The sequence below is a fragment of the Podarcis gaigeae genome (genome assembly GCF_964106915.1).
Source record: "Podarcis gaigeae genome assembly, chromosome: 2".
NCBI lineage: Eukaryota > Metazoa > Chordata > Lepidosauria > Squamata > Lacertidae > Podarcis > Podarcis gaigeae.
This window is the reverse complement of record NC_139679.1, coordinates 122,042,090-122,068,456: the sequence shown is the minus strand read 5'-3', so window position 1 is coordinate 122,068,456 and position 26,367 is coordinate 122,042,090. Positions and strand designations below refer to the sequence as shown.

The 26,367-nt window shown below is 47.7% G+C and overlaps 1 protein-coding gene across 1 annotated transcript; it reads right to left on the bottom strand.

Moving 5' to 3' along the window:
* Positions 1-999: 999 nt before the first annotated feature.
* LOC310837380 (vomeronasal type-2 receptor 26-like) lies at positions 1,000-23,067 on the bottom strand (the record flags this gene model as incomplete). Its single annotated transcript, XM_083723908.1, has 6 exons — positions 22,932-23,067; positions 22,377-22,472; positions 18,892-19,564; positions 13,849-14,076; positions 11,597-11,723; positions 1,000-1,901 (listed from the first exon to the last, which is right to left on the bottom strand). Exons 1-6 carry the CDS (start codon positions 22,982-22,984, stop codon positions 1,000-1,002), a joined length of 2,079 nt encoding a protein of 692 aa, XP_083580034.1. The 5' UTR covers positions 22,985-23,067.
* Between the last annotated feature and the right edge of the window lie 3,300 nt (positions 23,068-26,367).

Below are 26,367 nucleotides of genomic sequence, written 5' to 3'. Positions count from 1 at the left end.
TCTAGCTAGACAGAAAGCTGGATGGTTAAATAGTGCTATAAACTTATAACATAGATAGGGCCTCAGTATGGTTTATTTTTCTTTCACTGGCCACAACCTTGGGCAACTTGTATTTTGTAAATTTTATATCTGTTTGCAAGCAGAGTTGTTCATGTCCCAATAATCACTTTCATTTGGTTGTCACGAGGGGTGTTTGGCTTTTTGTCGCCTGCATTTGGCCAACCAACTCCAGCAGCATCCAGCATCTTACAAGGTTTCTGTGTTCTCTTGTGATCTGGGCATCAGCGCAACCTGATGCCTGCTTCTGCCCCAGCTGCAACAAAACACGCCTCTCCTGTATTGGTCTCTACAGCCACAGCAGGCGATGTAACTCTCCAATGGTTTGACTTCACTCCCATTGCCCATTGCCTTCGCTCACAAGGCAAGTAGGTTGGGGGGGGTTGCTACTGGGCTGGATATTAGTCATCAAAATTTGAGAGGTTAAATTATTGTTTAAGATAAAAAGAAACAGGATACAGATAAAGCAATATGCTCCCTGTTTATTTGGTATTTGTGCAACTCATTCAAATTAATGAGTGTGACTAAGTTACATCTGTTAATTTAAATGAGTAAGCTCTGACTGAAACTTAATTGAATGTCACCAGATAATCTCTCTTCTTTTTGCTATACATTTAGATAGATACATAGATGATGATAGATAGATAGATGATTGATTGATAGATAGATAGATGATAGATAGATAGATAGATAGAGAGAGAGAGAGAGAGAGAGAGAGAGAGATGGATGGATGGTATGGCTTCAGAAAGAAATTAAGCAAATAGTCACTGCTAGCCATGATAACTAGCAGAAGCAGTATGCTGGTTCTCAATGTGGATATAATTTTGGCATCTTTATCTGTTTATCTTTCTTGAAACAAAGATTCAATGCAATTACAATTAACTTTATAATGAAAAATTATTTGACAGCTCATTTTTTAAAAAAATTACAAAATCAGATGCCTTATTTCATTTTTGTGGTCAGATGCTCCTTCGTGTTCAGATCAGGCCTCAGCACAATAATGTAGCACTTAGGAATGAAGATGCAGCCCAGAAGCCCAGCACTGGAGGCCAACATAGAGAAGATCTGCACGGCTACCATGTATTTCCCCTTGGTGCTCAGGTAGGTGGGAACAAAGGACACCCAAACACTGCAGAAGACCAGCATGCTGAAGGTGATCAGCTTGGCTTCATTGAAGGACCCTGGCAGCTGCCTGGCTAGGAAAGCCACCATGAAGCAGATGGCAGCCAGGAAGCCCATGTAGCCAAGGACAGTGTAAAACATGGCAACAGATCCTTCATTACACTGCAGGGTGATCTCTCGGGGCTGGGAGTGCATGTCAGACTCCGGGAAAGGGGGAGACATGGCCAGCCAGATGGTGCAGATGACAAGTTGGACACCGGAGCAGGAAATGACAATGGAGTTGGCCAGACTCCTCCCCAGCCATCTCCTCACCTTGTTCCCTGGCTTCGTGGCCAGAAAGGCCAGCACCACAGTGATGGTTTTTGCCAACACAGAAGAGACGGCAACAGAGAAGATGATGCTGAAGGCTGTTTGTCGGAGAAGACAGGTTGCTCTTCTTGGCCGGCCGATGAAGAGGAAGGAGGACAAAAAGGAAAGCAGGAGGGAGATGAGGAGGATGAAAGAGAGGTCCCGGTTGTTGGCTTTGACAATAGGAGTTTCTTTGTACTTAATGAAGATTCCCAAAATAAATCCTGTGGAAAAGGTCAAGTATATTGCAACAGAAGCCAAGAGAATCCCCATATATTTGTTAAAGGATAGGAAGGTGATAATCTTGGGCACACATTGATCTTGATCCTTGTTTGGATACTGATCTTCTGAACATTCAGTGCAGTGATTTGCATCTGAAAAGAGCAAGAGTGACTTCATTATCCCCAAGACATATTTTATGTACACATCAGTTATCAATATCTCTTTCAGAGCATGTCTAATAAAGATGTCTGTTGCTAAGGAAACTTGCTGGGGAAGACCTTTTTCTGGGACAAAGCTTGTTGCTAGGTGAAAAATTATATAAGGATCATTTCAAGTCTATTTTTAGACAACACTAACAGCACGTGTTGGAGCTGCTATGTGGGGAGGGAGCACTGGCTACCAATTATTTTCCAGGCTCAATTCAAAGTGCTAGTTTTGACCTATAAAGCCTTAAACGGCTCAGTACCACAATACCTCAAGGACCGCCTCTTATGAATGTACCCTATCATCATCTGATGCCCTTCTTCGTGTGCCTCCTCGAGAGGTGCGGAGGGTGGCAACACGAGAGCGGGGCCTTCTCTGCAGCAGCTCCCCATCTGTGGAATGCTCTCCTCAGGGAGATTTGCCTGGCGCCTTCATGATACACCTTTAGGGGCCAGGCAAAAACATTCCTCTTTAACCAGGCCTTTGCCTGACCCGATCAGTCTACCCACGTACCTATGTGTCAGGGTTTCAGGGAGAGAGGCGCAGGTGAGGGAGGAGACAGAGAGCGAGGGGGAAGGATCCCAGGGCGATGAGGAGGAGGAGGACAACGACCCGAGGTTGTCGCTGAGTCCGTCAAGCGATTTGGAGGATTCCCAAAAGGGAGCCCCCCTGGTCAGGCCAAGGGGCGATAGAGGGGGAAGCAGTCAGGAACAGAGGAGCGAAGGGGGAACCCCCAGTGGGAGTTGGAGACCGGGACCGGCTCCTCCGTCGGAACGGAGTGAAGGAGGTGGGGTTACCAGTGTGTCAGAAAGAGCAGGACAGGAAGCAGAGAGGGGAAGGAGTTCGGAGCAAGACGTCCTGCCGGAAGGGGCGGAGTGTAGTACCGAGAGTAGCGTAACTGTCGAAAGGAAGGTCAGAAGCAACGTACGCGCGCCAAGTTCAAATGTGGAGGCGCGCGGAAGTGAGGAGAGTCCTGGGGAGGAGCCTGGTCCCAAAGCGCGAAGGAGGGGGGAGCAGCCGTCAGAGGATTCAGCCTCTGGAGAGTCCCGGAGGGAGGGAACACAGGGAGGCAGGAAGACCCTGCGGAAAAGGAAGGAGAGGAAGAGGTGGACCAGCACAAGCCTCTTAAACTGGTGCAGAGGCGGGACGGACTCAGAGGGGACTTCAACGATCTAAGGGTAACAGACGTAGAGCCACGGAGCTCGGATGTAAAGCCAAGAATGATCTTCAATAAAACCTTTTGTATATATCCTGGACTGGACTTTGGTCTCTTGTGAGCTGGGACCTCGGGTGGCTCTGACAGTAAGTCCCCTCACCAAGAACGCAAAAATTTTTTTTTTTGCAAAGCTCACGAACGGTGACAGCCATGAGTGCGGAGGAACAGCTGACAGCGCTGCAAACTACAGTTTCCGAACTCACCGCTGCAGTCATTGCGTCTCAGAAGAAGCATGACGAAGTGGAGAAGCACTGCCAGGACCTGCAAACAAGGTGGGAGCGTGCAAGCAGGGAAGGGTTCCCAGGGTCCAGATCAGAGGGAATTGGACTTGGAAGGCGGGGGGGGGCAGTCTAGTCACCCACTTCGATGGGAACCTGAAGCACTACCCCAGTTTCAGAGCAGACGTCTTGTATGCACTGCACTTGCTTCGTAATGACTTTAAAGATGAGGAGGAGAGAGTCGGATTTATTATTTCTCACTTGCATGGGGAGGCCAGAGCGTGGTTGCGCAATTTGTGGCGCGAAGATGGCCCTGCCCGCCGCAATTCTGCTGAATTCATTAAAGCGATGGATGCTTGCTTCCAGTCAACTGTGGATCTGGATCTTGCACGCAGGGAAATATTTGGACTGCGGCAAGGCAAAGCCACTGTGCGTCAGTACCATTCCAGATTTTTCACGTTACTAACTGCGTTGCGCTGGGGAAAAGACTGCACACCTGTGAGGGATTTGTTCTGGGAGGGTCTCAGCGGTCCCATAAAGGATGAACTTGCCAGGGGCGACAGACCTCAGACCCTGGAGGAGGTGGTGCAGAGGGCTCTTGCGATAGGGATACGACACGAGGAACGTCCTTGGCACAATGAGGAGGGACGTCAGGCGCGTGCACCAGCAAGGACGTCTCCTTTCACCCCCAGGGACTTTGGCCAGGCACATCCCTCGCCGCTGGTGAGGCAGGGAGAGGAGCCAATGGAAATTGGTGGTGCTAAGGCTCAAGCAGCAGCCAGAGCCCCAGCTTCCGGTGCAGTAAAGGCGAAGACTCCTAGAGGGACCAGGAAGTATTACATCTGTGACAGTGCACAGCACATGGCGAAAGAGTGCCCCCAGAGGCTCCAGAAGCACACTGCAGCTTTAGCAACAGTAGCAGCAGAAATGATCCGAGAAGAGGAACCTCAGGGAAACGACAGTGCCTGGCTGGAAGCAGAGTTGCTGGGGCTCAGCCAGGCGAGTCTATAGAACAGTCCCCAGCGCAGTTGCAACCCACAGACCCTTTACCGCCCAAGCCAGCGGTGCAGCTCACCGCAACACTTCAGTTGCCAAATGGAACCACCCTAGAAGTACCCATCACGATCGATTCTGGCAGCAACACGGATTTCGTGGGGATGCAATTCGTCAAGCAGCATCGCATAGCGCTTCTGCCCGCGACAACGCCTCTGAACGTAGTCACGGTGGATGGCAGGAAATTGCTAGGAGGGCAAGTTGTGCAACAGACACCTCCCATGGTGATGCGTATTGGAGATCACCGAGAAGTCATTAGCTTCAATGTCACCCACCTGTCTGACACGCCTATAGTATTAGGCATGAGTTGGCTGGAGAGACACAGTCCTGCTGTAGCGTGGTACCAACGTCAAATCACCTTTTGCTCATCGTACTGTGCTCAAAATTGCATCCAGTCCTGCCAGGAGGAGGGGGCTGAGCAGCAGCTGCGACTTGGCATGGTGCAGGCAGTACCTAGTAAGTACGAGGGGTTCCTGGAGGTTTTCTGCGAGAAGGAAGCTGACCGGTTGCCGCCCCACAGACCTTATGATTGTGCGATCGACCTGTTGCCGGGGGCGCAGCTGCCGACTGCGAAACTGTATTCCATGTCTGAGGACGAGATGCAAGAACTCAGAGAGTTCATAGAGCACAATTTGAAGCGTGGATTCATCCGGGAATCTAAAGCAGTGGGGGGCAGTCCTGTGTTCTTTGTGAAGAAGAAGGACACGCCCCAAAAAAGACTCATTGTGGACTATAGAACCATAAACAGTATGACCAAACCCAAGGCCTTTCCCATGCCCAAGATTGATGATCTCCTAGCGACCGTGCGGAAGGGGAAGATCTTCACCAAATTGGATCTGCGTGGAGCGTATAACCTCATACGCATCCGGGAGGGCGATGAGTGGAAGACGGCCATGTTCACGCCTCTGGGCACGTATGAATACAGAGTTATGCCGTTTGGTCTCCAAAATGGATCTCACGTCTTCCAAGCCTTTATGCATCACGTGCTAGCGGGACTCCTCTACAAGAAATGTGTGTGTTTTCTCGATGACATCCTGATCTTTTCGGAAACAGAAGAGGCCCATGAGAGGGACGTAAAGGAAGTCCTGCAGAGACTACGGGAGAACAGGCTCTACGCCAAGTTAGAGAAGTGCCAGTTTGATGTGACGGAGGTGGATTTCCTAGGCTACAAGCTGTCCGACAAGGGGCTGGCCATGGACAGCGTCAAGGTCCGCGCGGTGTTGGACTGGAAGAGCCCACGCAATCGGAAGGAAGTCCAGAGATTCGTCGGCTTCGCCAATTTCTACCGCAAATTCATCAGAGGTTTTGCAAAGGAGACGGCAGCGATCACGGACACTCTAAGTTCCAAGAAGAAGAAGTTCGTTTGGACGGAACAGGCGGAGCGCTCTTTTCGGAAGCTTAAAAGCCTTTTCGCCTCCGAGGAGCAGCTGCTGCATGTGAATCCAGGCAGGCCCATGCGAGTAGAAACCGACGCGTCAGACAGAGCGGTTGGAGCCGTACTCCTGCAAGAAGATTCGCAAGGGAACTGGAGACCCGGTGCCTTTTACTCCCGAAAGCTCAGCAAGGCGGAGCAAAACTACACCATATGGGACAGGGAGCTGTTAGCCATTCACGCAGCTTTCAAAGCGTGGCGACACTTCCTCATAGGAGCCAAGCACACAGTACAGGTCCGCACGGATCACAAGAACCTAGAGTATTGGCGCACAGCGAAGCTCCAGAGCCAAAGACACATGCGCTGAGCGGAATTCTTCGCGGACTTCGACTTCCGGATAGAGTACATCCCGGGAGATTCCAACGTTATAGCCGATGCGCTCTCCAGGAAGCCGCAATATCTCGATGAAGCGGCGCCAGTAGCAGCCAAGCACATTTTCGCACTGCAGGCGTGGGCGTGCGCTGCCATCACAGTAGACCTGGACGCGGTGCGACGAGCGTTGCAAGTAGATCAGTTCGCACAATCCAAGATGGAGGAGTTGCGCAGAGGTTTGCAGAGCGACGATGAGTTCCAACTACGCGACGGGCTGTTAACTCGCAAAGGTGCCCTCTACGTACCAAGCGACGAGCTCCGCGCAAAGGTTCTGCAGCAGTTGCACGACGCCCCCAGTGCGGGCCATTTCGGCAAGGAGAAGACAATGGAACTGGTGGCAAGAGACTTTTGGTGGCCCCGGATGCGTGGAGAGGTAGCGGATTACGTCGCCAGGTGTGACACTTGTCAAAGGTCCAAGCCAGTACACCAGAAACCAGCGGGGCTACTGGAACCGCTGGAAACACCACAGCAACCGTGGGAGAGGGTAGCCCTGGACTTCGTTACTGACCTGCCCAGCTCCAGAGGGAAGACGGCGGTACTGGTGGTAGTGGACCTGTTCACCAAGATGGCGCACTTCATTCCATGCGCCAAGGTGGCGACGGTGGAACAGACTGCCAAACTCTTCATCAACCACGTGTTCAGGGTGCATGGGCTGCCGCAGTCCATCCTGTCCGACAGGGGGCGCCAGTTTGTTTCCAATTTTTGGCAGAAGCTTCTAGGTATCCTGCACATCAAGATCAACCTAACGTCGGCGAGACATCCACAGACCAACGGCCAAGCTGAGAGGGTCAACGCGATCATGCAGCAGTACCTGAGATGTTATGCCAATCAGCGACCTGCAGCTTGGGTGGACTACCTGCCGATGGCAGAGTTTGCCTATAACAACACAAAGCACGCGTCCACGGGGGTGACGCCGTTCTTCGCGAACAATGGTCGTCATCCCAGAACCTTCCCAGGCTTCGTAGCACCGGGAGAGGGGGTGCCGCAAGAGGCCGACCAGTTTGCAGCAGAGCTGCAGGAGGTGCACGAAGAGCTGCGGAGACATTTGGAGCTAGCCAAACAAGCATATAAGGTGCAGGCAGACAAAAACAGGAGAGTGGGGGAGGACATCCAGGTGGGGGACTGGGTATGGTTAGCAGCCCAAGCGATGCCAGCCAAGTCGTTGGCTAAGAAGAAACTAGGGCACAGGCAGCTGGGGCCGTACCAGGTGGAGGCTAGAATCAACCCTGTAGCTTTTCGACTGGCCCTCCCCGAAGGTTCCAGAGTGCACCCGGTCTTTCATAGGTCGGTGCTCGCTCCCTACAAGGCCCCGCACAGATTTCAGGAGTCTGACACAGTACCGGACCCACACACTAAGGCACCGGAGAGGGAGAGGGCGCCTAGGGCCGAACCACTCAACGAGGTCACAGAAATCCTGGACTCGAGATGGGGGGAAGAGGGGGTAGAATACTTTCTAGTCAGAGAGGGTACACCAACCAGTGCCAACAGTTGGGTGCCAGACTACGCTTTAGACGAACCTCTTCTAAAAGACGAGTTCCATGCCCTTTTCCCGCATAGACCCATGCCAGCCGAGTACTTTGATGACTGGCTCTTTACGCCCACACTTTCAGACAGTACTTTCCGGGGTTTTTCTTCCGCCGAGGAGAGAACGCCAGAATCAAGCCCGCCCAGGGGATCGTGCTCAGGGGTGGACACAGAACCCTCTTATTGGTGGGACGAGCAACCAGAGGAGGACTGGCGCAGGAAATGGCTGACGGGAACTTGGCCGGCAGCACCAGACGAAGTGGCAATGGAAGAGGGAGATGAGAACACTTTGGGTGAAGAACCCAAATTCGAACACTCATACACCGAACTGCAAACAGAGGACATGGAAGTACACGAACTGTATCCTGCATCTATCTACGAAGAGCTGCAGCTCCCACAACCTGCACCCGATGGGCGGGAGGGGGGAAGGGGGGGCTTCGAGGGGGGGATGGATGTCAGGGTTTCAGGGAGAGAGGCGCAGGTGAGGGAGGAGACAGAGAGCGAGGGGGAAGGATCCCAGGGCGATGAGGAGGAGGACGACAACGACCCGAGGTTGTCGCTGAGTCCGTCAAGCGATTCGGAGGATTCCCAAAAGGGAGCCCCCCTGGTCAGGCCAAGGGGCGATAGAGGGGGAAGCAGTCAGGAACAGAGGAGCGAAGGGGGAACCCCCAGTGGGAGTTGGAGACCGGGACCGGCTCCTCCGTCGGAACGGAGTGAAGGAGGTGGGGTTACCAGTGTGTCAGAAAGAGCAGGACAGGAAGCAGAGAGGGGAAGGAGTTCGGAGCAAGACGTCCTGCCGGAAGGGGCGGAGTGTAGTACCGAGAGTAGCGTAACTGTCGAAAGGAAGGTCAGAAGCAACGTACGCGCGCCAAGTTCAAATGTGGAGGCGCGCAGAAGTGAGGAGAGTCCTGGGGAGGAGCCTGGTCCCAAAGCGCGAAGGAGGGGGGAGCAGCCGTCAGAGGATTCAGCCTCTGGAGAGTCCCGGAGGGAGGGAACACAGGGAGGCAGGAAGACCCTGCGGAAAAGGAAGGAGAGGAAGAGGTGGACCAGCACAAGCCTCTTAAACTGGTGCAGAGGCGGGACGGACTCCGAGGGGACTTCACCGATCTAAGGGTAACAGACGTAGAGCCACGGAGCTCGGATGTAAAGCCAAGAATGATCTTCAATAAAACCTTTTGTATATATCCTGGACTGGACTTTGGTCTCTTGTGAGCTGGGACCTCGGGTGGCTCTGACACTATGGGACCGCCTCTGCGGGTATGCCCCACGGAGGAACTTAAGGTCCACAAATGACAACATTTTGGAGGTCCCAAGTCGCAAGGTGGTCTCAACTAGGGCCAGGGCCTTTTCAGTGCTGGCCCCGACTTGATGGAACACTCTGTCACAAGAGACCAGGGCCCTGCAGGACTTGACATCTTTCCGCAGGGCCTGCAAGACAGAGCTGTTCCACCTGGCCTTTGGTTTGGCCTCAGTCTCACCCTTATGTTTCCCTCCCCTTATGGTTTTGATCTAGGGGCCACTTTTAAAATGATGCTGCATTTTAAATTGCATTTTAACCTGTATTTTAAATTCTTCCCTCCCAGCATTATGTTTTTACTGTAATTTTACTGGTGTTAGCCACCCTGAGCCCGGCTCTGGTCGGGGAGGGCAGGGTATAAATAAAATTTATTATTATTATTATTATTATTATTATTATTATTATTATTCCCTTTTTCTGAATGCTGCCTCTTTTGGGGGGCGGTTGTTGGGTTGTTGTTTTGATTTGATGTGATGTGTGTGGTCTTTTGTGTGAAACACCCTGAGACCTTCGGGTACAGGGCAGTGTAGAAATAAAATAATAAAATAATAAAAACTACACAAGGATCCTTTCAAGTCTGTTTTTAGACGACACTGACAGTTAGCACAGGCTGGTGCTGCTTATTTGGGGAGTGAGGGCCATAGTATCTACTCTGCATGAAGAAAGGCCCCAATTCAGTCCTCAGCATCTCCACACGTCGCCTGAAGAGCAGCTGTCAGTCAACACGCAGCAAGATGGGCCAATGATCTGATATAGTGGAAGGCAGTTTCTTATTGTTATGTACTGAATTGAATAGGATCCAAACTGCAGCAGTCTGATTGGTCCTAGAACAATAGGATCCAAATTGCAGCAGTCTGATTGGTCCTAGAACAATAGGATTCAGAATGCAGCCGTCTGATTGGTCCTAGAACAATGCAGCAGTATGATTGGTTGGCAGGAACCACCCAATCATGCTCCAGATATAAGTGAATCCACAACCTGATTGGCTTACAATAGAATTCCAGAATTAGCCAATCATGTGCAGCCCATTGTGTAAATAATGTATATAAAGCAGATACTTTGAGGGGACTTTCATTCATTCCTCCTCACCACTATGAGCTGAATAAAGAGCATGAAATCACTTTGCGACTCTGAGTATATTTCACTTACATACCTTTCCCTCTACAATCCCCCCTTACCTTCATATATATATATATATATATATAATTTTATTAACAATTTCAACATAACAAATTTTCAAAACAAATCATCTTCATTATTTTCCCCCTTTTTCTCTCCCACCTCCCCACCTTCATTATTTTCCCCCTTTTTCTCTCCCACCTCCCCAACAAACCCTCCCTACCCCACAAGACTTACCTCAGCTCCTCTCTCTGATTTCTCAACTCATGTTGTTCTCTGCATATTGTAAAATTGTATACATCCTTGTATTATCTATCTACTATGTTGACCCTCACTAAATTTGTGTATGTTTATTCAAAACCTGCCAAGGAGTCCAGTTCATTTTGTTGTCTTTTTAAGTAATTTGTAAAAAGTTCCCATTCTTCTTTGAAGGCACAGATGTCCTTATCTCACAATTTGTATGTCAATTTAACTAGTTCTGCATAGTTCATCAATTTCTCTTGCCACTGTTCTTTTGTTGGGGTTACGTCATTCTTCCATTCTTGTGCTATCAAGACTCTTGCCGCTGTTGTAGCATACATAAATAAGTTCTTTATTTTCCTTGGCAGATCTTGTCCTACAATCCTTAACAAAAATGCTTCTGGTTGTTGTTGTTTTTTACAAATGCCATTTTAAACATTTTCTTCAACTCATTATATATCATTTCCCATTTTTTAAAAAAATTCTCTGCTTTCCCACCACATATGATGAAAGGTCCCTTCCTTTTCTTTACATTTCCAACATACCGTATTTTTTGCTCTATAGGACGCACTTTTTCCCCTCCAAAAATTAAGGGGAAATGTGTGTGCGTCCTATGGAGCGAATGCAGGCTCCTTGGCTTCAGCGATAGCAACATGAAGCCTCTGAAGCACAGAGGGAGCGCTTCCTCCGCGCTCCAGAGGCTTCGCGTTGCTTTCGCTGAAGCCTGGAGAGCGAGAGGGGTCGGTGCACAACAACTGGGATAGCCGCCTGAAGCCTCCGGAGCGCAGCGGGAGCTCCTGCTTCGCTCCGGAGGCTTCAGGTTCCTTTTGCTGAAGCCAGGAGAGCAAGACTCTGCTGGCTTCAGCAGAGAGGGAGAGCTGCGCAGCGCCCCTTCAGCGAAGTGGGAGGAGAAATGGAAGGGGCTCCGTTTCTCCTGCCACTTTGCTGAAGGGGCGCTGAGCAGAGAGGGGGAGAATTTTTTTCCCTTGTTCTCCCCCTTTAAAACAAGGTGCGTCCTATGGCCAGGTGCGTCCTATAGAGTGAAAAATACGGTATGTTTGACCCAGTTTTATACATTTTTGCTATCTGTACTGGTGTTACATACCATCTATACATCATTTTCATGTAGTTTTCTTTCAAAAGAGAACAATCTGTAAATAATCCCCGCTTACCTTCCTGAGCGGAGATGGTCCCTTCAGGACACAGAGCACACGCATAGCAGCAAAGCGGCTTCCCTTCTTGAATCACTTTGACGTACCCAGGAGGGCAGCTTCTGGCGCACCTTGAAGGGGGCAGCGGCTGACCACAAAGAGAAGGAACATTGAGGGGAAAATGTTTGGGGTGTGTTGGAAAGCTACAGAACTGAGTCGGAGACTTGGAAACCAAACAGTCACCCTCTGCTTCCAGGTCTGCTTTCATGAGCAAATGGCAGTGACTCATCCCTTCATGGTTAGTCTATTTAGCACCATCCCCAGAATCACTGATGGGTAACATTTAGCCCTATGGTTTGTTTTTGGGTCGTCCCCTCCTTCCGTAATCCTGTATTATTTTATGCACATAATATACATTCTTTACAACAAACAACTCCAAAATAAACAGACAACTCCAAAATAAAAGTATATGCAACAAAACCATAAGTCTCGTGTTTTCCTTTACACTGATCTCCACTCCGATACCTTTATTTGATATTTATTACTGCTTTCTCCTTTCCTTATAGAATCTATAAAAAAATTAAATCTCTTAAATCCTGTAACAGTCTTGAACAATTTCAATTAATCCCTTCACCTCCCTCCCCCACAGCCCAGTACTTCCCTCCACCCATGTGCGATCTTCTTTACCTACTATTATTTTTGTTACTGCTGCGTTATTCACTTTATAGTGGTACCTCGGGTTACATACGCTTCAGGTTACATATGCTTCAGGTTACACACTCCGCTAACCCAGAAATAGTGCTTCAGGTTAAGAACTTTGCTTCAGGATGAGAACAGAAATCGTGCTCCGGCGGCCCAGCAGCAGCGGGAGGCCCCATTAGCTAAAGCGGTGCTTCAGGTTAAGAACAGTTTCAAGTTAAGAACAGACATCCGGAACAAATTAAGTACTGAATTAACCTGAGGTACCACTGTATTTGTTATGCCATCCTTAATATATTATTATCCTATCTCCTTGCGCCTTTTAGCTAAAACTGTCTAAGTTGTTTTTTTTTTATTGTTAACAAACATGGATACATATGCTATAATGTTATTGTTTTAGTTAAATAAATTGTTATTAAGGAAACGATTATTTTTCCTCCTTCCAATAAATTACTGCAGAATGTTGTCCATATATAAACAGTTAACTTATTAAACCACAATAACTGTCTATGTATTTCTAATAGTATAACCAAATCAGTAATTTTTGATATACAGTGGTGCCCCACAAGACGAACGCCTCGCAAGATGGAAAACCTGCTAGACGAAAGGGTTTTCCGTTTTGGAGGCGCTTCGCAAAACGAATTTCCCTATGGGCTTGCTTTGCAAGACGAAAATGTCTTGCGAGTTCCTGCGGGGTTTTTTCCCTCCCCCCCCTTTTCCTAAGCCGCTAAGCCGTTTCTCAGCTGATCCGCTAAAAGCCGCTAAACCACTAATAGCGCTAATCCGCTAAGATGTCAATGGGCTTGCTTCGCGAGACGAAAAAACCGCTATACGAAGAGCCTCACGGAATGGATTAATTTTGTCTTGCGAGGCACCACTGTAACTGTAAAAACTTATTATTAAAAATTTATTATTCCAAAAATGAAACCTTCATCTGGTTGTAAATATTAAGATTATACCAGCAAGAATGAATTTTTCTGTAAAAATAATAATATTTAAATCAAGTCTTACTGACTAGTGATTTAAATCATGATTTAGATCAATTTGATTTAAATCAAATCCACCCTGCAGCAGGGCTTAAAACCAAGTATTTTGTAGAACATTGGTGGAGGGTGTCAGTAGCATAATGGTGCCATCAAATTACCTATAATGTGTCTAAGGATGAGACGAGCCCTGATCTTTACTTCTGTAGAGTGAGAGTGTCACAAGGTGTCCTTGCAAATAAGAGACAGTGTTCTGAAGGCATTTAGTACGTGTGGTTAAGGGGCAAAGAAACCATCCCAAATATATTTTATACAGTACAGTGGTACCTCAGGATACATACGCTTCAGGTTACATACACTTCAGGTTACACACTCCACTAACCCAGAAATAGTGCTTCAGGTTAAGAACTTTGCTTCAGGATAAGAAGAGAAATCGGGCTCCAGCGGCGCGGTGGCAGCAGGAGATGCCATTAGCTAAAGTGGTGCTTCAGGTTAAGAACAGTTTCAGGTTAAGAACGGACCTCCGGAACGAATTAAGTAACCCGAGGTACCACTGTAATCTTTATTTCTAAATTCTATGGCTTTCCTCACCCGGTTAATCCCCCTCAACCACATGGCAGCATCTCCATCAACGCTGAAACTTTTGTCTGGGAATGCCTGTCGCTCTAGACTCCCAATTCTCCGTGAAGCTACTGAAGTGTTGGGCCACACAACCCAGTTCAAAATATCGAAATTGGCTGACAGTTCTCCGTCTCCATCCAAATACACTCCATCCAGGGAAGTATTGTAAGATCCAAAGCTTCTCAGAAAATGGTGAAACTAGAATGACAGAGAGAAAATGAGAAGTGAGCGTCCTATCCTTCTGGAATTGTACTCCATCTTTAGTTTTGCTTATATGCACCTATTACAGTGTTTCCCAACTGGTGTTCCGCGGCACACTAGTGTGCCGCGAGACGTTGCCTGGTGTGCCGTGGGAAAAATTAAAAAATTCGAAAGATATCCGGAGAGGCGGCCTTCGGGCGAGTTTTAATTTTAATTTTCCTTCTCCCACTTAATGCCCCACGCTCGCCCGAGCGGCTTGCAGTCCTCGGTAACCACGGCGACCCGAGGGAGGGGAGGGAACAGGGAAGTTGAGGGCGGCGGCGAGCCGCGATGACGTCAGTGGGCCGCGCCGCCTCGCCCTGGCACGGTGTGAGAGCCCCGGCTAGTGCCGCGAGCTTCGGAATAAGTGGGATCCGCGTGTGCGAGACCGAGATCACGGGTAAGGAGCTCAGCCCTGGGCAGGAGGAAGCGGGGCCGCGCGTGCGGGCCACATCCCCACAGAGAGCGAGCCTCCCCCGGCCCACCACTCCGGGCAGGTCCACTCGCATGAGGGGGCGGCGATGGCGACGGCCGGCAGCTTGCCTGCAATGCCATCCCTCGAGCAGGCGAGGAGCCCGGAGGCTACCAGATGCGAGTCCTCTTTCCCACCCTGCTCGGGAGTCCAGAGCACTTGGTCGCATTCAGGATCTAGAGTGGGGAAGCGGGGCTTGTGTCTGGACTGGACACATTGGGCTGCCTGTGCCGCTCGACCTGCGGGGAGAAATCAGGGTGGGAGTAACGACCGTGAGGCAGGGCTGCCAAGTGTGGCAGAAGAGGACACGGCCGTCGCACCTGTCCTTAGGTAGGAGCTTCTTCCGTGTCGACCTGCTGCCCTAAAGTCTTGGCTTTTTTCTTGGCTTTTTGGCGGTTGGCACAGAAGGAAGGCAAGGGGGAGGGAAAAAAATTGAAACTTACACTTTCATGCGTCCCTCCCGGCGTGACGCTGCGCGCTGACGTCACAGGGCTGTAATGGTGGTGTGCCTCGAGATTTTTTTTCATGAAACAAGTGTGCCTTTGCCCAAAAAAGGTTGGGAAACACTGACCTATTACAACAACAGCCAGCAGTCCATTTTTGAATCCCTGCATTCTGCTTTGGCATTTTGGGAAAGGCTGACATTCAAATCATTGGCACCCATGGGTGTCTACTAATACTTCCTATGATACCTCATTAAATAGCTCTGTAAATATCCCCACAAAAGTTTACATAAGACTCTTCCTGTTTGTACAGGCCAGGCCTCTCTTCTGCAGAACATTAATGCTTAAACTTGCCAACATTTCATTGGGTGCCAAAAGTGGGCACTGTCAGGAACCGTGCTGAGGAGGGCTGCACTGAGGAATGGTGGGAGTCTCCCCCTGCTACTGATCAGGATCCCAAATCTTCCCAGAAGCAGGAGGACAGTATAGATTTGAAAGAGTGGTTTACAGAGGGACATAGTTCAGAAGGCAGAAGCTGGGAAGTACTGGATGGGGAACAGCTAGAAGGAGAAGCATTGGGGGGGGGGAGAGAGTTAACAGACTCACTTTCTCTAGAAAGCGTTCATCCACTCAGCCCAAGGTCAAGAAGAGCAGATAAGGTGGCAGCACAGAAACAAGAATCCCCCCCTCCCCTTCACAAGTCAGAAATGTCGTTTTAAGGACTTAAGCTGTGGATTTAAGGCTGTGTGGAGATAAACTTTTGAACCAAAGCATGTTTTAAGAAGAGCATGGAATGTATAAGGGCTTTGGAATGACGCAGTTAAAAATTCCGTCGCCATATTGGGAAGTTCTGTCGGAGGACTTAAGTCTGAGAGGAGAAATAGAGAAATAGAGCTGTTTTTATATTGTGGGTGAAACTCCTCAGTGGGACTTAAGAACGACAGTTCTGTAATTAATGATGGAAAGAGCGCTGTTATCTATGAAGGCGATGATATATGGAAACCATCTTAGATAGATAGATAGATAGATTCTTTATTGTCATTACACAAGTGCAACATTGCACAAGTGCAACGAAATTGGATGCCATCCCTTAAAAACAACAAAAGCAACACAACAACAACAACCAAACAAACCACATTCCAGCCACACCCACACCCACACCCATCAAACTCCCAGGTCACACTATCGAGTTACTGCATTTAAGAAGACCACAGCTCTTGGATAGAAACTATTTTTCAGTCTATTTGTCCTTGACTTGATGTTTCTGTATCTCCTGCCAGAAGGCAGTAGTACAAACAGACTGTGTCCCGGGTGAGATGCATCCTGCAGGATATTGTTTGCTTTCCTAAGACAACGGGAATCGTACAGTTCTTCCAAAGATGGGAGGGGATGACCAATAATCCTTTGGGCTGTGGTTATGACCTTCTGGAGCACCTTCCTCTTCCTAGCTGTACAGCTGGAGAACCAGGCACAAATACAGTATGTGAGAATGCTCTCTATGGAGCCTCGGTAGAAGGACACCAGCAGTCTCTCACTCAGATTGTTCTTCTTTAAAAGTCTGAGGAAATAAATTCTCTGCTGGGCCTTCTTCACCAGAGCAGTGGTATTTGCGCTCCAAGTCATGCCCTGATCGATAGTCACTCCCAAAAACCTGAATTCCGCCACCCTCTCCACCCGTTCCCCGTTGATATACAAGGGCTGAATGTCCGCCTTTTTTTCCCTGTAATCCACCACCAATTCCTTGGTCTTAGTCGTATTAAGAGCCAGATTGTTCTCTCCACACCAAGCACAAAGCCGCTCCACCTCGTCCCGATAGGCGGACTCATCCCCTCCTGAAATGAGCCCCACCACCGTAGTGTCATCAGCAAACTTGATGATTTTGTTGCTGGAATAAATGGCTGTACAATCATACGTATAGAGAGTATAGAGCAGGGGACTCAACACACAACCCTGTGGTGAGCCGGTGTTAAGGCTAAGGGCTGTGGACATATGTGACCCTACTCTAACCCTCTGAGAACGTTCTGACAAAAAGTCCAAAACCCAGAGACAGGTGGAGTTGGAGAGTCCAATCGCCTCTAGCTTGGACACCAGTCTATGGGGGAGGATAGTGTTAAAAGCAGAGCTAAAATCCACAAACAGCAGCCTCACATAACTCCCCGGCTGCTCCAGATGGAACAGAGCAGCATGGAGAGTGGTAGTGATAGCGTCTCAAATCTTGATTTGAGGATTGGAAGAATTCACACAGGATTATTATTGGTGTTTATCGGCTTAAGGAGACTATCAGAAGAGATCATAAAGAAAAAAGAGAAAATATGTGAACAAGATGTGATGTGGAAACAGCAAGATAAAACTGGATAGAATTATGAACTTTGTTTGGATTGATTTGGACATTAACGCAGTGGCAAGAAGATGATCAGAATCCCCCTTCGGATCTTGAAATATGGGTTCCCTCAACAAAATTTAAAATTCGGCTTTGTAATTTGGAATTTATGTGATGTGATTTGATTTGATTGGCCAGTTAATAAAAATTATTTTTTTAAAAAAAAAAAAAAGATAAGGTGGCAGCACAGAAAGCACAGTGGTTGCGGGATCAGGTTACAAGGCACGGTAGTGACATGGGTGACTAGGGAGGAAGTGGGTGGAAACCTTAATTGGGAGCACCTTCATTCCTAGGAAATGGATTCTTTGTTCTCTCGCTGTGATCGTTAAAGCTTCTAACTGGTAAGAAGACTCCTCTCCCTTTGTTCTGCTTATCTACTGCCAAAGTGGGGAGGAAGCAAACTCCCTGAAGCCTGACAGACACCCAGCTTCCCTTATATTATGAACAGAGGAGAGGTATAAAGAGCCTTTGCCTATGAGTAGGCATGCTGGTGATATGACATAGGTATCTGTCTCCACAATGATGAGGTAATTGATAGGGCATACCCAAAGGGCAGGGCTATAGTTACACAGTGGGAGACAGGAGTGCCTGGCGTGCTCTGGTCCATGAAGTCACGAAGAGTCGGACATGACTAAACGACTAAACAACAACAACATAGTTACACAGAGGGAGGTTTGTTGAACATTAAGAGGAGCTTAAGAGAGAGGTATGAAAGATTATTACTCTCTCATAGCAGAGTTAGCACAGTGGTGATAGCTGCGAGCATACTGAAACATGGTTAGATTTACATCTGCCCCCACCCACCTTTAAACAAATCCCCACACAAAAACCTAGGCTAGAATAAATCACAGAGACTTAGCTTTGCAATTAGGTGGATATTTTACTCCTAGGGTTTCTTGAAGCTGCAAGAAATGAATACTGGCAGTAAAATGAAGATGAGAAAGGTTCCAAACAACTAAAAGGCAAGCACGTTGTTTCCTGCCAGATGGGTGGGGTATAAATAATAAATTTATTACTCATTATTATTCCTTACAAACGGATCATGCAATACTTGGGTTAGCAAAGATGCAGGCTATAAAATCTCATTTTAGAGAGATTCCGTCCATTTACAGGTAGCCATGTCCACATGGCTCCTTCTTGATCCAGGAAGCACAAAGACAAAAGAGACTGAGAAAGGGGGAAGCAGAGTCTGCTGAGAGCCTGAAAAGCCACACTCACTCTGCTAACGGGCTGAGGGCCCAGGTTAGCCCTGTCATGTACACAAGTGTGAGCCAGTAACTGTATATTACAACTGCCAGCTCTCCCTTGCTGGAGGTCTTCAAGCTGAGACTGGACCACCATCTGTGAGGAATGCTCTCAGTCTGAGTTTCCTCCAAAGTGCAAGAGGCCTACATCCTCCTCCCAAAACTATGATTCCAAACTCCATAGTTCCATATTGGAGCAATTTTATCGTCTTCAGTGGAGATAAAAGGTCATACCTGCCATGCTTGCAGCTTCTGAAGTCCCACCTTGCTTCCTTCAACCAACATCAACCACTTGAATCTGGACGAATATGCAGCACTTAAGGCATGCGCCAGGGCATGGATACTCCTGTAAGCATTGTAGTTGTCTTGGGAGAGAGCTGGTGCGAGCATATCCAGGGGCAATTTCTGTTCACATCTTTCCCGTTCTTTCACAGACAACACATGCTTCTTAAAGAAACAGTGGAAGGCCTTCTTCAAGTAAGGAGTGATGTGACTCAGCTTGAAATTGTCATGTTTTGGAATATACTTCGTCTGGATTATGAAGGAAAAAAACCAGTGGCTGTGCTGGAAGAGAAACTTGCTGTCAGACAATGTTGAGGTGAGGTCCCACAAAGCTGTCGTGATCCAAACCTTTCCGTCAATAGGCTGTATAAACAGTTTGAGTATTATATTTATGAGGTATATCCCATTGTAGAAAGAGCGGATTTCTGCATAGTAAACAAATACATTGACTTCTTTCCATAGGACAGCTGAATCGAGGGTCATTGACAAGTCAGGCACAATCAGTTCTGGGAATCTCTGTGAGACGGCAACACAAATATCATTTGAGGCAAGTATAGGTGTCAAGGCACTCAGGAACTTTTCTCCGTTGTCATTTTCTGGGGCAAAGAGACTGACCCACGTCCATCTGAAATGCAGGAGCAACTTGACAATCCCTGTGTATTGGTATTCATCTTTTGGGAGCGTCCGGTAGAAAAAAGGGAACTCAGTTTTATCATTGCGGTCATGGGAGACAAAACTGTAACTAACCTGGTAAGGAACGTAAGAGATTAATGTTTCGCTTTGTTTTCAGGGCAAAGCTCAAAAACCTGTTGACCTAAGCTTACTAATAAACTGAAGAGTGCATGTGATTAGGGTGAATGAATACTTAATATTCATATACCTCAAGGAGCGTCTCCACCTCCATCGTTCTGCCCAGACACTGAGGTCCAGCGCCGAGGGCCTTCTGGCGGTTCCCTCGCTATAAGAAGCCAAGTTACAGGGAACCAGGCAGAGGGCCTTCTCAGTAGTGGCACCCGCCCTGTGGAACGCCCTCCCATCAGATGGCAAAGAGAAAAATAACTACCAGACTTTTAGAAGACATCTGAAGGCAGCCCTGTTTAGGGAAGCTTTTAATGTTTGATAGGTTATTGTATTTTAGTGTTCTGTTGGAAGCCGCCCAGAGTGGGAGGGGTATAAATAATATACATTATTATTATTATTATTATTATTATTATTATTATTATTCTACAAGGATAGAAGGCAAGATCATCACATTAGACAAAGTGTGGCTGTTTTCTCCCTTGTCCACATATTATCATTTTGAATTTACTCTCATTAGTCCACACTGGTGCATATTTGAGTTGATAATGAAGACTTAGCAGCTCCTGTACCTCAGTACTGTGAGGGGAGGGAAATTCAACACAACCTATAAACTGGTAGAATACTTTAAAAACACACACACAGAGAGAGAGAGAGAGAGAGAGAGAGAGAGAGAGAGAGAGCGCTAGAGAGGTTAGCAGAAGTTTTATCTCCTTTACAGCCAAGAGCCTTTTAAAGCAAAATGTAACACAACTCACACCTGTGGAATTTTGTAGATCCCCAGCATGTTTGAAATATGGACAGATAGCTCAGAATCAGCCCCTTCAAGGACAGCCAGCAGGTCATTCTGCCTTCCACACCTGTAGTTTGGAATATTTGCATTCCCGGTAGATAATATGTCTGCCATGGCATCGTATGTGATTCTTGCATTATAGTAGTTCTCAAAGATGTTGTAACCCAGGGTGATGTTGGGCAAGATCCTGAGATCCTGGTTGATCTCATGAATGGCAAAAAGGAATGCCAGATTGTCGAGTAAATTTGTTTCCCGTCTTCTGCAAGGAAGAATAGCCATGTTCAAATATATAAAAGGATTTCACATAGAGGAGGGAGAAAGGTTGTTTTCTGCTGCTCCAGAGAAGCGGACACGGAGCAATGGTTCCAAACTACAAGAAAGAAGATTCCACCTAAACATTAGGAGGAACTTACTGACAGTGAGAGCTGTTCGACAGTGGAATTTGCTGCCAAGGAGTGTGGTGGAGTCTCTTTCTTTGGAGGTCTTTAAGCAGAGGCTTGACGACCATATGTCAGGAGTACTCTGATGGTGTTTCCTGCTTGGCAGGGGGTTGGACTCGATGGCCCTTGTGGTCTCTTCCAACTCTATGATTCTATGATTCTATGAATACACGGCATCATAGTATCACCCTCTATTTAACAAAACGATTCCTTATTCTGCAACTTGAAGGGTATTTCCAGGCGATTGGAAACCTCTTGAGATTAATCTTAGAATGATACTCATGCTCCATCAGAGTTAGAGTTAGAGTCAGAGTTAGAAGCCCTATACCTTTATATTGGTACGTGTTGTTGTTGTTTAGTCGTTTAGTCGTGTCCAACTCTTCGTGATCCCCTGGACCAGAGCACGCCAGGCACTTCTGTCTTCCACTGCCTCCCGCAGTTTGGTCAGAAAATTGGTACGTAATGCTCTGCAATACTGCTTGTGATTGGTAACGTTTTGGGGTACACATACTGCTTCCATTCCAATCACTACATTTCCTGTCACTTCCTGCTGAAACCCTGCAATGTGCTTGCCACAAATCGTGTGTGTGTTTGTTATTATTTAATCTCACATTTGATGTGCTATTTAGTGCAAGGGTCCCATTGAGATAATGATAATAATAATAGCCCGGACACTGAGATCCAGCGCCGAGGGCCTTCTGGCGGTTCCCTCATTGCGAGAAGTAAGGTTACAGGGAACCAGACAGAGGGCCTTCTCGGTAGTGGCGCCCGCCCTGTGGAACGCCCTCCCTTCAGATGTGAAGGAAATAAGTAGCTATCCTATCCTTAAAAGACATCTGAAGGCAGCCCTGTTCAGGGAAGTTTTTAACATTTAACACTGTATTGTTTTTAATACTTGATTGGGAGCTGCCCAGAGTGGCTGGGGAAACTCAGCCAGATGAGCGGGGTATAAATAATAAATTATTATTATTATTATTATTGTTGTTGTTGTTGTTGTTACATACATACCCCACCCATCTAGCTGGGTTTCCCCAGCCGCTCTGGGTGGCTCCCAATAGAATATTAAAAACACGATAAATACATCAAACATAAAAAAATTCCCTAAACAGGGCTGCCTTCAGATGTCTTCTAAAAGTCAGATAGTTGTTTATTTCCTTGATATCTGATAAAGCGAGATGAGCGCCGCAACCCCAGAGTCGACCATGACTGGACCTAATGGTCAGGGGTCCCTTTACCTTTACCAGCTGGTGAAAAAAGCATGGTTGGAACTAGATGATGATGTCTGTGAGTATTCAGAATCATACCTGGTTGGCAAATCAGGGGGAACATCAGGAGAAACTTGGATTTATCAGGGACACCTGTCAGGAAATAGCCATGCTCCCTTTCATCACTGCATTGTTACTTACATTTTAATGTGGATCAGAGGAGTCTGGGAGAAATTGCTTGGCTGGACAACAGGATTGACCATAGATGTGATCCCGCCGATGAGGTGGTCACCTGCTCTGTAATAATTCAAAGGATCATATTGATCTGTCACTAAATTCAATGGGCATTTTACCTGCAGCATCCCACAAGCTACACAGGGGAGCAAGAGCAATATTGGGGTGGGCATGTTTGCTACAATCACCCACCTCCCTTTGTTTTGTTCTCTACGAAGAAGTCAAAACAGACTCACAAGACCAAAGTTGTGGCCAGTGCTAATTCAGATGGAGTCTAGCCAGTGCTTCTGATATTAAATTTGATATTAAACTGCAGTGGCAGCATCCCTGCCTGCCTTAAACCCCAGCCTAAGTTCTTGGAGGTACAGGATATATTTATGCACCATTCTCTGCCATTTTGGTGCAAGAAAATTGCTTCCAATTCTGATGTTTCTGTTGCAAGCATCAAATGTGACCTTTGGGCTTTGGCAGGAAGAGGAATAAATCACCATGATTTCCGTAATTACGAACTGGAAGAATTACCTGTGCCAAATCTCTGTGGCTCCATACACAGGTGCCTGACTGGAGGAAAACATGTTTGTGAAAACTCAGCAATGAGCTCTAAACTTTTCCACGGGACAATTTTGGGGTGGGGAGCATAGGGAAGTTTAGCAAGAGTTTACTGGAACTGAATGGGGGGGTATGAAAAACTAGCCCACCTGTGAAAGATTTTTAAAGAATAAAAATAATAATATAATAATTATTATTAAAATGCTGGTTGACTGCTTCGCCGTGGTGCAAAAGGCAGGGGAAGCTGGAGAGACACAGAGATGGAGGTTTCCAATATTAGAAGCTCTGGGAAAGGCAGCCGTATATATATTTTTTCACTGATAACTTGTGCATCCCTAATTTCAACAGTCTTGATGTGTTCTCATTGAACGGGTATCCTTGTGGAAAGTCCAAAGTTCTGAAAACTTGTGGGGAGGGGGAATTTCTGGCACCTTTTTCCCTAGGAAAAAGCGCTGATTGGACCCATAATAAAGCAAAGCTTAAAAGGGTCAGGTGTAGGGCTGCCATCCATCTTGTATAAAACAGGATTGTCCCTTAAAGGTAAAGGGACCCCCGACCATTAGGTCCAGTCGTGGCCTACTCTGGGGTTGTGGCGCTCATCTTGCTTTATTGACCGAGGGAGCCGGCGTACAGCTTCCGGGGCATGTGGACAGCATGACTAAGCCGCTTCTGGCAAACCAAAGCAGCGCACGGAAACGTCGTTTACCTTCCTGCCGGAGCAGTATCTATTTATCTACTTTGACGTGCTTTCGAACTGCTAGGTTGGCAGGAGCTGGGACTGAGCAACGGGAGCACACCCCATCGCGGAGATTTGAACCACTGACCTTCTGATCGGCAAGCCCTAGGCTCAGTGGTTTAGACCCATAACATTGTTAGGTTCCACTTAAACTAGTTCCTGCAAGCTTTGCAGTCAAGCCGTACCCTTGCGTACGTGAGACTCACCTTACTGATAATGGGTCCAGCAGAATTTCTACATCAGAAGGCCCCACACAAGGGAATTTAGGTCTGGGGACATAAAGCATCCCTGACCAGATACTTCATTCAGCCTTCTCTGGAAGGACATCTCGGAAGACAAGTCCCAAGTAGAGAGAGTGCAGAGATTCGAACCACCGACCTTCTGATCAGCAAGTCATAGGCTCTGTGGTTTAACCCACAGCGCCACCCGAGTCCCATTTTTATTTTATTTTTATGTAAAATGTTGTGTCCTGTATTGATTCAATACAGGACAGTTTGTCCTGTATTTCCCCTATTTCTGCTCTGCTCCTGTACACTTTTTCTCTCGGCCAAGTTAAGGATCCTCTCCCAATGCCCCCCCCCCCTTTCTAGGGGGAAGCCACTGCCAGCTTGGCTGGAGAAACTGCCTCGTGCTTCTTTCCTTTCCTCCCACCCCCCTTGCTCCTTCTCAGGTTTAGGCGGCCATCTGCCTGGGCCCTGTCCCTCAGAGGATAACCGGGGACTGAGTCTCTAGAAACAAGCTGTTTTGTGTCAGTGTAGCCCAGAAGCCCCAATCCTGAACATAGTTGTCTCCAAGTATGAGCCAGTGTGGTGTAGTGATTAAGAGCAGTGGACTCATAATCTGGTGAACCGGGTTCGCGTCTCCGCTCCTCCACATGCAGCTGCTGACCGACCTTGGGCTAGTCACACTTCTCTGAAGTCTCTCAGCCTCACTCACCCCACAGAGTGTTTGTTGTGGGGGAAGAAGAGAAAGGAGAATATTAGCCGCTTTGAGACTCCTTAAGTAAAGGTAAAGGGACCCCTGACCATTAGGTCCAGTCGTGGCCGACTCTGGGGTTGCAGCGCTCATCTCGCTTTATTGGCCGAGGGAGCCAGCGTACAGCTTCCGGGTCATGTGGCCGGCATGACTAAGCCGTTTCTGGCGAACCAGAGCAGCCACGGGAACGCCGTTTACCTTCCCGCTGGAGCAGTACCTATTTATCTACTTGCACTTTGACGTGCTTTCGAACTGCTAGGTTGGCAGGAGCAGAGACCAAGCAACGGGAGCTCACCCCATTGCGGGGATTTGAACTGCCAACGTTCTGATCGGCAAGCCCTAGGCTCAGTGGTTTAACCCACAGCACCACTCGTTAGGGTAGTGATAAAGCGGGAGATCTGCATTGGCTCCCAGTACGTTTCCGAGCACAATTCAAAGTGTTGGTGCTGACCTTTAAAGCTCTAAACGGACTCAGTCCTGTACACCTGAAATAGCATCCCCACCCCCATTGTTCTGCCCGGACACTGAGGTCCAGCGCCGAGGGCTTTCTGGCGGTTCCCTCTTTGCGAGAAGTGAGGTTACAGGGAACCAGACAGAGGGCCTTCTTGGTAGTGGCACCCGCCCTGTGAAACACCCTCCCACCAGATGTGAAGGAAATAAGCAACTATCCTATCTTTAAAAGATATCTGAAGGCAGCCCTGTTTAGGGAAGTTTTTAATATTTAATGCTGTATTGTTTTTAACACTCAATTGGGAGCCGCTCAGAGTGGCTCGGGAAACTCAGTCTGATGGGTGGGGTATAAATAATAAATTGTTGTTGTCGTTGTTGTTATCAAATCCAAACTCTTCCTTCTTCTTCTTCCATTATATTTGACAGAGGTGGGTGGGAGAGAAATAGCCTCCCCCAAGTCTTGCCCTCCCCTTGCTCCCTAATATTTTTTTCTCTCCTTCAGAAACTTAACATGCTGAACAAAGCTCATCCCCTCATCAGAATATGCCTATTTTATTTTTACCTTGGACTGCATGTATTTCTGTACAGTACTGCATATGTGTGAAAGGACCATGTATTTCAGCTCTGGGCAGCAAAGCACAGACAGAAGTGCCTGTGGGTGCATGTGGCAAATTCCAGAGGGGACATCCGGTTAGGTTGCAATAGGTTGCAATGGATTGCTTTCAAGTCATTTCAGCACCTGGGGGCGGGGGGAGGGGGGAGGAACTTGTATCAGGATTGTAGAAGTCCTCTCCTCACTCCTGCATGCAATGTGGGAATTAACAGCTGGCTTTTCAAGATATTCCCATACTGCAATGGGTGTCTGCAATACCAAAAAAAGAGGTAAGTGTGGACCATGCACATCAGGAAATAAAACCTGAGCCAGAGTCTATACTTCTCCCTTCAAGAGAAAGTATGGGGATGCTTCCTATCTCTTCAATCCAAAACTACTTGCTTTGCTTGCTCTCTGACCCCAGGACAGATGAAGCACTAGACAAGATCCCAGGACTGCTGTGCTGGAGAAATTTAAAAGGGGTTCCTAGACTGAAGGTCTCCCGCCCAGTAACCGAAAAGAAAATAATGGAGGCTCCAAGTGAAAAGACAGGCCTTTATTGAAATACAAAGGCAGACAGGGACAGCCTCAAAAATGAGGGTGTGAAGAAGCACATCTAAAGCTATGTTCAATATACACTTCTAGATTACATAGGT